General features: G+C 40.2%; 1 protein-coding gene and 1 pseudogene across 3 annotated transcripts in view; both read left to right on the top strand.

Annotated features, from left to right (window-relative positions):
* Positions 1-350: 350 nt before the first annotated feature.
* LOC146469949 (uncharacterized) lies at positions 351-6,966 on the top strand (annotated as a pseudogene). The gene is made up of 9 exons (XR_014867116.1): positions 351-368; positions 980-1,270; positions 2,227-2,300; positions 3,109-3,291; positions 3,687-3,862; positions 4,493-4,593; positions 5,542-5,721; positions 5,843-5,909; positions 6,370-6,966. The product of XR_014867116.1 is annotated as an uncharacterized LOC146469949 (transcript).
* A 1,748-nt stretch (positions 6,967-8,714) lies between these two features.
* Positions 8,715-13,433, top strand: part of LOC146469945 (uncharacterized) — a 60,451-nt gene continuing 55,732 nt past the window's right edge. The window contains exons 1-2 of one of the 2 annotated variants that reach the window (XR_014867134.1): positions 8,715-9,105; positions 10,127-10,691. Coding sequence is in view for 1 of the 2 variants with exons in the window: in XM_085122786.1 (XP_084978912.1) it covers positions 10,138-10,593 (456 nt within the window). In the remaining variant the exon portion in view is untranslated. Of the gene's footprint in view, positions 9,106-10,126; positions 10,919-13,433 lie in introns of those variants that run through there. The other variant, XM_085122786.1, reaches the window with a different exon arrangement.

The raw sequence follows: 13,433 nt of genomic DNA, 5'->3' as shown, positions 1-13,433 counted from the left end.
AATTTTAAAGCCAATAAAATTTTGCCGGTAATGTTCACGAGATAGGTGGTGTCTTCGATAACCCACCTACCCCAGACAAGGTGGGTCCTCTTCGAAAAACTTGTTATGACCAGTTCTCTTAAGTTTTTGTATTTCCTATTTATAATCACGACTCAATCACAGGAGTGGGTGTGCAGCTCGAACTGTGAGCCCGAGTGTTTAATCCCGTCCTCATGCATAAATGCAAAATAAAAAGATGCTAAGAACAAGACTACTTCTCAAACCCATGAAGATAAATTTGTCACCGTATTCTTGATTAAGCAATCAGTTGGCTATTCCACAGAGTGACCAATTAACAGAGGTTTGGAAGGATGACTAAGGACATCAAGGCAATTTATAGAACCTTCTGGTCTGGACTTTCCGGAAAGGAATATCTTTTTTTTTCACAACCAGCAGGGCTGCCACATTTTTTGTACCAACCTTGAAATCCTTTTTCCTCCTTCCTTTGCAATGCAGGATTCTTTTTTCTACATTTTCCTTTTGCACAATTTTTACCCTTTTTTTGGAGCCAACCCCCCCCCCCCCCCCACCCTTCACATTTCTAATGGTGCACCCTAACGTACTGCTAATTACAGTGTCTGACTCCCAGCGTCTGTGTGGATGAGATCACACAGAGTAGGTGTGGTCAAACCACTGGCCCCAGGGTGGGGTTATTCAAAGGGCACTCTATCCTCTCAGTCACTATCATAAAGAACGAGAATTCATATTTTCTAGCTGTCCTAGCCCATTCCTTCACTCCAAATCAACTGTCCACCCAGCCCTAGCTTCGTGAGGTTTTGCAAGTCACGTATTTTTAGTTATTATTGCTGCATGTAATGACTGAGACTCTTGTTTTGAGACAAACCACTTACCACAAATCATAACCTTTTGGGGTCATTTTTTGTGGTTACATGTATATTAAGTGACAATATTTTCTGCAATTTTCATTCTTGGTCAACAGAAAACTGTAGTAGCTGTGTTAGATCAGATGGTTAATCCTCATTGGCCCCATCTGCCAAAACGCAAAGACAAGTATGATACTCACGAAGAGGAAGAAGGAATTGAAGGAGCTTGGCGCACAATCCCAGATGATCCACTGGACTATCACTTTTATTACCACATCCTGGACGGTGATCAGGAAGGCTGCCCACCAAAGATGCTGTCTTCAGAGGGTGACAAGCAAATCGATAATGAACATTTTGACAGGAAGGGCAAGTCTTGCTTACATCTTACTGCAAAGACTAAGAATAAGGTGATTAGCTTAAAAGATGTCACCCTTTAATAGAGTGCTAATTAGCTCAATTCCAGAACGTCTTCCGTATAAAATTATTTCTTTACAGTGCAGAAAATTAATGTTTTTGAGCTCTGGCCGGAAAAAAATCACTTCTTGAATAGGCATTGGATTGACTATACACTAATCACATAAACCACTAGCTGTACTTGTCAGAAAATATTATCACTTCTGCAAGTAGACCCATTGTGTGGCTATGTTTTATAAGTCTTGACCAAAAATGTGCAGGGTTTTTCAAGTGGTTTATACTAACAGTGTATTTGGTAAGTACATGATTGCCCCGGGATTTTGAACTGAAGATCGGCAATTCCAGCTTGCTCCAACTCTGTCTCTCTCTAGAATACATAATTATAGTAAATGGCTACTGGTGAATCATAACGAAAAAATTTCTGGAAAATGCTGTTGGCACCCTTTAGTGGACTAGTATCCCATCCAGAGGGTAATAGTACTAATGTAAGTTCATTATACGGCTGAAAATTAACTGAGACTTTAGTTTGATAAGAATTTTTCTTATATATTATTATTATTATTATTATTAATTATTATTAACCTATGTCACTGCATGATATTATAAAGGAAAATACATGGAGATGTAAAGAATCGACCATAAGAGGACACAGAAAAAATCTGAGCCCCAGATGGGATTCGAACCCACGACCCTCCGTGTTCTAGATCGGATGCTCTAACCTCTGAGCTACTGAGGACTCGTTTGTGGGTTGGACATACAAACCGCATCACGCATCCAATCTAGAAGACGGAGGGTCGTGGGTTCGAATCCCATCTGGGGCTCAGATTTTTTCTGTGTCCTCTTATGGTCGATTCTTTACATCTCCCTGTATTTTTCTTTATTATTATTATTATTATTATTATTATTATTATTATTATTATTATTATTATTATTATTATTATTTTTACAGGACACCTTGCAGCACCCTGTTGTGAGAATGCTAATCAAAACAAAATGGCAGAGTTATGGACACCGGTTCCTAAGGTGAAAGAAATTCCACAAGTATCGAATGCTAATGTGATTAGGTTTAGGTTGCATTAGATTATGGTAAGGGAAAAACCAGAGCTCATGCAGGCTTCAACCCCAGACAAGAAAAGATCGAGACAGCTAGATGTGCTCCCTTGCCCTTACAGGAAAGTTGACAGTGCTAAACTTAGGGGGCTCTAAGCAAAAACGTTTTTTGTTATTTCAGCTTTGATTAGGTGGGATAGATAGATAGATAGATAGATAGATAGATAGATAGATAGATAGATAGATAGATAGATAGATAGATAGATAGATAGATAGATAGATAGATAGATAGATAGATAGATAGATAGATAGATAGATAGATAGATAGATAGATAGATAGATAGATAGATAGATAGATAGATAGATAGATAGATAGATAGATAGATAGATAGATAGATAGATAGAGGTAGGTAGGTAGGTAGGTAGGTAGGTAGGTAGGTAGGTAGGTAGGTAGGTAGGTAGGTAGGTAGGTAGGTAGGTAGGTAGGTAGGTAGGTAGGTAGGTAGGTAGGTAGGTAGGTAGGTAGGTAGGTAGGTAGGTAGGTAGGTAGATAGATAGATAGATAGATAGATAGATAGATAGATAGATTGTTGGGAAATTACTTTGCAGCCAAAAGGCTGAATTGTGTAACTCACAAATGCTATAAATACAAAGTCACATCATTGGGGAAGGGGAGAGGGGTGGTAAGGCTTTTTCCATCAAATTCATGGATAGACTATGTAAAAAAAACCCCGGTAGTCAGTTATGCTGTAATATTCACAATATTTTTGTTTGCTTACAGCCTTCAAGCGATATGCTATGTGATTTTCCTGTTAGTCCTGTCATCTTCCTTGATACACAGTTCAATAATAGTGGACCCAACCCATTATAAGGACACAGCTGATTTCCTACGTGGATTCTGTGAGATTGTCACCTTGCTTATGACTGTCTTTTACATCTGTGAAGAAATCAATCAGATGAGAAAGTAAATAGCTTGATTGTAATTGAACTAATTTAAGAACATTTTAAACTCATACGCATGAAATGTATTGTAAAGGAATGTAGTTCCCATAAGTTTGAACCTCTTGTACTTTGAGGAGACAATTTCTGTTGGGGAGGGGTGCGTGACTCGCGCCTTGCGCTTGCCTCCGCTCGTCTGAAAAACGCCAAAAAAATAACGCCTAAGGAAATTTAACATGACAGCAGAGGCTAGGCGTCAAAACGAAAACCTTCAGATCTGAAATCTGACGTGCTAACAACTACACGTCCGTGTCACCACAAGTGACGCGCATAGGAGAGGAAAACGTCCTGGATCCTGGAACCAGGAAGGGCATTTCCAATGCCCATAATTGTTTTTTTATTTTGTCACATGTTTTTCAGGGAGAGACATTCCTACTTCAAGGAATGGATGAATTTGTTTGACACGGGTTAGGCCTGCTGTTAATCTTGTGCATAATTCCTTTGCAGTATGCTGGCAGCAGAGGACAGTGGATGGTAGCTTCCTTAGATTTTCTTTTCAATTTCTTGAGGATTTTCAAGTTCTCCTGTGTGACAAGGTAACCTTCAAACTTGACAGTTTACCTAAATATTAAAGAATGTTTGGTTTATCAACAGAGTTGATAACTAAAGGTAAATCGGCACTGTGAAGAGATTCGAGTGCTGACCGTTTCGAAAATTAGCCTCGATTCGCTCTGACGAATAAATAGGAATTTCAGTGGAATCCACGGAGTGGTTCTTCTCTCCACTGTTTCCAGGTCGAATTGGAAGTTGGAAATGTTGGTTTCAGTTTTGTGGAGGGAGGAAAACCGGAGTACCCGGACAAAAATCCCTCGGACTAGGGACGAGAACCAACAACAAACTCAACCCACATATGACGCCGAGACCGGGAATCGAACTCGGGCCACATTGGTGAGAGGCGAGTGCTCTCACCACTACACCATCCCTGCTCCCCTGACGAAGGCTATGTGCTCGAGACATCAGCGCTCGGATGTCTTAATTTACGGTGGCCAATTAAATTTACCCTTTTTATCAACTCTGTCGATAAACCAAACATTCGTTTCTACTCCCCACTGACGCATTATCACCGTTTCCTTAGAATCTAATCGTCTTACATAAATTAAGGCCCGCTTCAGCAAGCGCCTTGACTAACACTTTTAATCCTGCCCATGGAGTCTTTTTCTCAAAAGTCTTCAGAAAGCCTTGGGCTATCACCGTGTTTCGACTGCAAACGGCAGCGTTTTTCCGAACTCAAATGAATTTCTGGAACTTCGCAGTATAATGTGCCCGAGTTTGTGTAACATCGCAGTTAAGCTCCTGTAAGATACCGGGCTAGGACTAATAATTACAAAGAAGTAAAGGGATTGAAGTTAAGAGAAGATTTGAGAAATTTTTCAGATTTCTTGTAAGTCAGATTTGGGAGGGGTGGAGTGTGCGAGGGTTATGGATCATCGGTGCACTAGCCAGGGATGAAAGCTTAGAAAACATGAAATTCCAATCTTGTTACGAGCATGAGACGAATAAATCCCAGTCCCCGGCGGAATTCCTACACTGGTTGGATGCAACCTTGTTCCCGGGGTCCCCAGGATTTTTAAGAGGAGGGACCTTGGGTACGAGGTTGGGTCGCATGCTGTTACCACTACTCTTCTGGGAGACTGGTGGTGACCATGTACTAGGATCAATATATTACACGCCTCCTACGAACTGCTAGGGTCAGCAATATTGAATGCAATGTGGTAGTAAAGAAGAAGAAAATGCTGGTAAATGAAATAGCAGAGAGCTTGGGACTAACATATTGTTCTTGAAAAAAGCGTGGATCAATCAGTTCCAACAATGCTCAACCCCAGACCATCGCTGCCATATGGACTCGTCCTCGAAATACCAGACTTCAATTCAGGATAAACGGCAGCTTGTAGGAAACACAGAAAAGCTTTTGCCTTTGTCTGTGATCTCAATATAAACCAGTTAGGCACAAATGTCTTATCTTTGCTAATGAACTCATCAGTGAAGCAGAGGTCTTTGCTTTAACCAAACTCCAATCAGATGATTCCGTTTCTCTTTCCCAGAGTACAGTGTAAAACGTTTGTAATCATTTAAGCGAAAAACACCACTATCGACAAAACGTACACCAGATTACTTATAAGTGGTAAAGTAAAAGCTAGCATTACAAGTGTATGTTTTAATAGATTTTTAACGCTACCTAGACCCCTTCTAATTGTTCCCTTGTAGTTCATGTAAGAAAAGGACTCGATGCATTCAGCTTATAGCAGAATAGTCAGACCCAGTCGGAAAGTAAATAGGATGCCTAACGGTCCTATGCTTGAAAGTAAAATGTTTTGTACACTGTTGTCCTTGCAGAACTTGCGTGTGAAGTATTACAAAGAGGGAGATTGGATCAGTGAAATGAAACTTGCAAAAGGTTGGAAGTGAAGCTTGTTAGGCATTTATCTTGCAGGACACAATTACGCGTTTACTTTTCCCTTTTTCATTGTTCAACTGCTCTGTGACGACTCGTTTCGTTAATTTTTTTTCTCCTGTAGAGCTTCTTGAGTTCAGTGAAGATCGTCACCCTTGGGAGTCGGTTGAGGAGAAACTAAATGCAATTAGGTACGAGTCTCTTGTCGTTTGTTTGAGTGTTTGACTGAATATCTCGTATATTCGGAGACTGGTACATGTATGACTCCTGGCTCACTGGTTGTGTCGAAATCACGGACTGACCGACCGACCGATTGGCTACCTGGCCGATCCACTGACCATGTGGATGGCTGGCTGGCTGGCTGACTGCCTGACTGGCTTGCTGGCTGGCTGACTGAGTGGCCGACTGGCTGGCTGGCTGGCTGCCTTGCTGGCAGGCTGACTGGCTTGCTGACTGGCTGACTGACTGACTGACTGACTGACTGACTGACTGACTGACTGACTGACTGACTGGCTGGCTGACTGGCTGGCTGACTGACTGACTGGCTGACTGACTTATTGGCTCAAAATAGTCTGGCTGACCAACTTACTGGATGAAAAAAATGATCTACTGTCTGCTTCAGTAACTTTCTGGGTTTGTTACTTTGTGCAGGGATATGATGAGAAAGATGGTAAAACAGATGAGACTGGGAAAAGAAAAAAGAAAGAGTGTTTCGCTCAGGCTTTCAAAAGCCGTGAGCAAGAATGTCGACTATGTACAACGACAGAACCTGGTCTCATATGCAGACAATTTATATAATTTTTACGTTGTACAGAGTTACATGGTCTTTCAATGAGTTGTTGAAGAAGATGAGTGCCAAATACAGCGTGCAACGAAAAAAGCGTAGGTTAAGGTATTCATGGTCAGGTATTTTAGTGTAATGTAAGTCATAATTATTTTATTTAATACTTTTATTTAAAATAAACCGTGTTTTTATTTACAAGTTAAAACCTAGTGTCATTTAGGCTGAATGTTGTGTACAATGATTAAAACTTAACCATTTCTTGGCAGTTAATTTGTTCTTTCCACGAATCCTGTTTTTTTTTTTTCTTTCACGTAGCCATAACATCACTAGGGTCGTAAAATTTGTCACCGTCTGAAGTTAAGCTCGATATGTTTAAAGTGTACAAAGTTGTAGTCGTGTATATACCAAAGTGTTCATATAAGGAACTTGAGGTTGTTATAAATATTAAACATTTGAAAGTGCTATATCTGTGAACCGGTGGTATTTTCTATCCATCCTGAGATTCTTGTGACTTTGCCGGACGAGTCATTTGGGTCTTGGAAGCGCTGTTGTTTGTACGATACCTGACAGGCACTGCACGAAAATCCATGAGTACAACCCAACAGTACCAGCTATAACTGTGATGGTTCGATTTAGCGCCCTTCTTTAATAAGCGCTCCCTTTCTAATTAGCACCCCCCTTTCGAATGTGGTTTTGTTAATCAGCGCTTCTATTCTAATAGCGCCTCTAATACGTTTTACAACGTTTTATTACGTTTTGCCTTTTTTACAAAAAGCGCCCCTGTTCTGTTTCAATTTTGTCAGATAACATCGAGATTAAGCGTGTTTCATCTTCCTTCAATTGCTCGCAATGAATTGCTGCAACAGAAAGCTTTGTTCTTGGTGTAAGTGTCACTGAAACTATCGGCGTCGATTATACTATTGATTTTCAAAATTCGTCCAGCTTTACTGAACATTCACCTTATATTTGTTATTGTTACGTTTCTGTTATTGTTCCATTTTTAATAATTACAATATTAAAGTTTTATTTTGCACATTCGGTTGTTTCTCAAAAAAGCAATAAGCACCCTGTCTCGAATAAGCGCGAAAAACTTTAAACGAACCTGCATGGCAACGTTTTTTTTTTAAAGGCGCCAAATAAAAGCCTTGTTCAGTTTCATATTGTTGAGCACTCGCCTGGATTTGAGCGGGAGGAACTAACAACTCACAATCTTCAACTAACACTGAGAACTGACACTAACACAAAAGCACAAGCTTGAATGTTCGCGATTAAATACTCTTATTTTAGACATGTTTGGGTTAACTGACCGTAGGAACTTACAGAATCCTGTTTACCAGTCAACATGACCACACATTAAAATAGAAACAACAAGTATCAGAATGAAAATCTTGGAAAGAGTGACGCTAAGGTCCGGAATCTACATGATGGTCCAAGCCAATGTCAACAAGAATTACCAAGCATCTCTATCTCGAGAGCTATTGTTAACATACCAAAATAATAAACAAACTAAACGACAACACTTATAAACTACTGACCATTCGCGAAGGATAACCTAGACCTTGAATCAAACCAAATTTAACATGACGGACACAAGTTCTTAAGTTTTGTAACTAAAATAACTCAACTCTCCAAATTACTTAATTATGAAATTCTCCTCCATAGCAATGTGCTTGTTAACGATCGCAAAACCAGTCGCCAAAAATTTTAGATTAAATGAAAAGCAATGAATTTCCAGCAATCGTGCGATGGAAAGTCGTCCAAAGCTCATATCCGGCCGGGGGACGTGCACTACTCCTGTTGGCCAATATTGGGAATCACGCTCCAATAGGGTTGCCTATTCCGTCCAAGTAGGATGAGAAAGACTGCGAAATATAAATTAAAGGGTCACCCCCCCTCCCCCACAAAAAAAACGAGAAAAAGAAAAACAAAACGAAAACGACTGAACCGAAAAAGGTACAAAAACTGAGTAGCAATTGCTGGCAACCAATTAAAGTATAGATAACGAACTTTATTGAATACGGTAGGGGACCAGGAATTTAGAAACTTGTTTCTGTTTGAGGCATAAAAGAGGATACTACAATAGAAAATAACGGGGATACCGTTTGAATTTCGGTTAACATTGGTATCCGAACGGTGTTACGGGTTGAACCATCGAGCCGTCTTTGTATTAGCCTACCTGGCAGGCGTAAGCGGGGAACGGAGGGGGAGGGGGTGCAAGGGAGTCTGTGAATGGGGAAGTCCCCCTGTTTTCTCTCACTTTTTCTCGATCCCACTTCCTTTCCCATCCCCTCCCGGATTACGGCCACCACGCAGGCCATCCGGCCTGTATGAAACTTTATTGAGTAACCCTGAGAGTGCCAGTAGAGCACGTTTGTTGAGCCTCGTGGCTGCATGAATCATGTAAGCAGAAATTTGGTCAATAATAAATGAACTCACCCAGTCAGGGCACCTAGCGGGTGACCGATGAGGAAAGAAAACAATAGCCAGGATAACTTGATCTCTTCAGTGTCAATCTGGTGTATTGCGTGCAGCGGATTACAAAGACCTTTAAACAAAACAAGCTGCCGAAGCCAGCGCAACATTGGACATAGGAGTGTATACAGGTAAACCATCAGTTTGTTTTGAAAACTAACCACGGGATCTTGACTAAAAGGTTGAGAAAGCAAAGCGCTAAAGTGATCCCTTTTCTCGTTGGTTGTTTTAATCATTATACTTTATTTTAACTTTTATTGCCATTGTTGTGCCATTTCCTAAGAGAAGTATTATCATTAACTCAATGATCTATTTTCTATGTTAACTTATTTGAACTCTGTTACTTCCAAGGGTAACTTGATTCAAAATTGGAGGGAAATACTTCAATGTGTTCGCTAGTGAAACCAAACAGCAGCACAGATTACCATATTCAAGCATGGCTCAAAAAGCTTCAAGGGCTTTTATTTGAATGGTCACATGGATTTTGAAACCCCTTTAGTTGGATATTAAAACCATGCGAGTAAATACTCCTGGATGCTTTCCTCCGTTTTCCTTTATCGTCTTTAGTTCTCAGCGCCATGAAGAATTATTTGCTGGTCTCGAAGCAACTGCATAGGTTTGGCGTAACCACCTTGAATATTGTAACGAGAAAAGATCTGTTTTCTCGTTGTCCTGTTACAATAAAACGACAGCGTGCCGAGATCCACAGACGTTGCCTCAGTATTCTGGTGCATTCATTTATTAGCTAATTTACAAGGCTGACTCTGAAGCTCGCGTATTTCTGTCAACAGAAGGAACTCGCGCTGCGGTAGTTAGTTGCACAAAATGGCCTACCGGCGTGAAGGGTCACCAGGTTAACTACTATTGTTCTTATTTCATTAACAGAGAATTACACGCGCGGGGTATGCGCGCGTGTGTTGCATCCTTTGCAAGAACCATTTCAGACGCGACGCAATGTCATATTTAATGTAATATGTACTTAAAAGAGAATGTGGGGTAGTCGCATGAGTGTTTTTTTTATAAGTTCTTTTTTCTTGGTGAACATTTACTAAATTTATACATACCCAAGAAACACCGCCTCTATTCCTGACCAAGGGGTCGTTTGAACGTTACTTATCTCACTACCACGCTGTCATTTTTCCGTTTTCTTAGGATAAGTGATCATGTCTACTGTTCTGTTTCTTTATACACAAGCCGACCAACCTCGCAGCGTGGAGCTCAAAGACTTCCTTCAAGAAAGGCTAGGATCCTTGGCTAACGTCATAACCGCGCGTGACGCCCTCGCAGACAACTCCACGGTCGAAGACGAGCTGTTCCAAAGCGCGTGTGTCGTGTTCGTGTACACGCAAGACAGCGAGAAGCACCTCGATGAAGGGGCGTTTGATTTCGACAAGGAATATGTAGTATTCGATGGCAGTATCGTCAAAGCTTTCCTCGAGCAGGATGAAGTCATTCAACGGGTCATTACAGTTCATTTTGGCTGGAGACCTGATAAATGGCTGTACGATAAATTGCCTAAAAGGATTTTCCACGTGAGTGAGACACTGGAGCTGAGCGCAAACCCAAAAGTTGAACAGCTTGCAGATACTATCAAGGGAATTGTGAAGAAAAAGAAATAACGGGCTTTATTACTGAATCCTAGAATGTTTCTAGACGCATTTAAACGTGACAAGAGTACAGTCTGAATAATAATTGAAGTTTTCTTTTTTAATCTGGTGTAAAATCAAAATTTAAATGAGCTGAGATTCTTAAAGAACTTTTAACACAACGTACTAGCGTTTTCGGACTGAGTCTTCGTTTTAACACGCGGCCGTCCACACTAAAGACGTCGCGTTTTCAATGGTCTCCTGTTTAAGAGAATGTTTTTGTCAGCTCTTCCGATAACTGAATACAAAGGCGAAAAAATTGGAAAAACGTGCGATTTGAAAGGATTTGAAGAAATAAGGGAGTGTTCATTATTTATGGGGACGGGGGGGGGGGGGGCTGGCAAATGGGGAAACGGAACGCTTGGAACTTTTTGTACTCCCCTCAATGATGAAGGATAACTTTTTTTGCCCCCCCCCCCCCCCTCAGCTAGAACATGTAAACGTTTTTGACCCCCCCCCCCCCCCAATGATGCATTTATTATCAGACCATACTCTCATCTTCCACTTAGTGCTTTACTCGCCTGCTTTTTGCTTGCTCCACTAGCAGTAGAAGAAACTATTACGTATGTTAATGTACAGGTTGACGTGATACAGAGTGTAATCACTAGTCTGGAAAATACCACAAGGCAGCTAAAGAGGGTGTTTGTGCAACTGGCAAACGCTAAAAAAAAGTGGAGTGAGTAGGAGGCGGAAAGAGGCCAAGAGAAAGGCAAAAACAGAGGAAAGAAAAAAGAAAATGACTGTGCCAAGCTTCAGTTGTGGAGTCCTTGACTGGGCAAAGTGCAGAAGAAGTTATATTGCCACTGTCAGATGACATGATCTGCCTGCAAAACACTGACAGCCTTCACCCAACCGTTCTAGTGAAAGGCCTAGATCAACTTATTCCTGAGGGCGGCCTATCTGTTGGTGCAGCCAGTGAAATCCAAACATATCTAACTAGCAAATCCATTGAATGGAACCCATTTGCTGTGTAAACTATTGGTGTGAGATTATGGTTTGATTTACTGTGGTATAAGTACATTAAATGTCATGCAGTTCTGGAAGAATTAAAAAAAACTTAAAACTAATGATATCAACCTTCAAACTTTTTTGTCCCCCCCCCCCCTCTTCCCCAGATCCAAAGCAAAACCTTTCTGACCCCCCCTAAATAGGGGAGTAAACTTTGCTTGCCCCCCTCCCATTTGCCAGCCCCCCCCTCCCCATAAATAATGAACACTCCCTAAGTAATCAACAGTTAGTACTCGCACACACTCAGTCATGTAAAGAACGCTTTTTAGATAAATTTTAAAAATTATCATATTGATTTGATTATTATCACCTTGCTTGTGAACTTTACAAACAGTTAATGTATACATACTTAGCTTCATAAATGACTTTCAAAGAGTTACAGATCAAGCTCCCCCCCCCCCCCCCGCCCTACCCCTAGGGGACTCAATCATAAATGTGATGGGGATGATTGTCAGATTTTGTTTTTAAAAACCTTTGAATGGTACCAAAAGATTGTTGAGCGTGGCTGAAAGTTTTTCATGTTTTAGATGTACCAACTTCAAAACTACAAGTAACTCTCTTGTAGTCAACCATTTCCTGTGGTTTCATTAAAAAACAAAGCAACTGTCAGATTTAATCATTTACTTGCCCTGATTTGGAACCAATTTGAATTTGAATAAAAAACTGATGTCCATGCTACTTTTCTTATCTTTAAGAACTAAAACAACTGACCCCGCAAATATTATAATTACTAACAGTGGTTTTCAATAAATTAATTATTATTATTATACCTGTATATTCCTTAATGACATAACAATCATAATTTGCAACAAAAATTTCAAAACCAAGTTTTTTTGGCTCTCTAATATTCACTAATAATCATAATGCATCACATTTGTGCTCAGAATGAAGGAAAACACGTCTTAGCTACATCCATTTTTCAAAATTTCCCCCCTAGCAGCGTAACGCCTGCGGCGTCACAAACAATGGCTACGCCATCAAAGATCTCACTCTGCTAACAAATCAACAAATCAGCTTTTTGTTTTGTTGTTGTTCAGTCTCTTTGTGCAGTAAGGTATTACAGTGTAATATGTAAGTAGAGTGAATATTAAGATTTCTTCCACTTAATGTTCTGCTGCTTGAACTGCGAATCGCAAAAATTAGTTCCCAGCAGAAATTTCAGTCATCTCGAACCGCAAAAACTCGTTCCCACAAACCACAAAAATTGCCAATCTGCAAAATAAAACTCCCGCAAAATGTCCGTGCTTCAAGGTAGATTTATTGTTTAAGTTAAAGTTTTAGTAGCCTTATCCTGTAACAACTTGAGTTCCTGACACTCAAAGAACATTGTCATTATTATTATTATTATTATTATTATTATTATTATTATTTTTATTATTATGTGCAGTTGATAAACGTATGGATGCTAAATAGAACCACAGGGCGCGCAGCGTAACCTATGCGATCTGAAGGAACTATAAAAAAAACTGCTAAGTTAAAAAAAATTAGCGATAAAATATAAAAATCTTATAGACAATCTAAAGCTCTCTAATACTAAAACTACATTGAGCTCCTATGCTATTAAGTCAATTGACAGTAGCTTTGAAAGTTCTCACTATGTTAAGAGAACTCGAGATGGTAGCCTTCTGCATCCTTCTCAATACGTCATAACCAGCTTCCTCATTGTCAGGTCTACATCCCTTGACCATCCCCCCAGCACAGAGTGAGAGAGATTGAGTGACTCGACTTAATTCGCAGAGATTTATTCCATTAACTACAAGTTTCACGGCATTAACAAGAAAAGAGTGAAAGAGACATCAACACTA

Source organism: Pavona decussata, unplaced genomic scaffold, assembly GCF_977016875.1.
Source record: "Pavona decussata unplaced genomic scaffold, jaPavDecu1.1 SCAFFOLD_115, whole genome shotgun sequence".
NCBI classification, from domain to species: Eukaryota; Metazoa; Cnidaria; class Anthozoa; order Scleractinia; family Agariciidae; genus Pavona; species Pavona decussata.
Note: the sequence above shows the minus strand (reverse complement) of the source record. Positions and strands in the feature narration are given on the sequence as shown.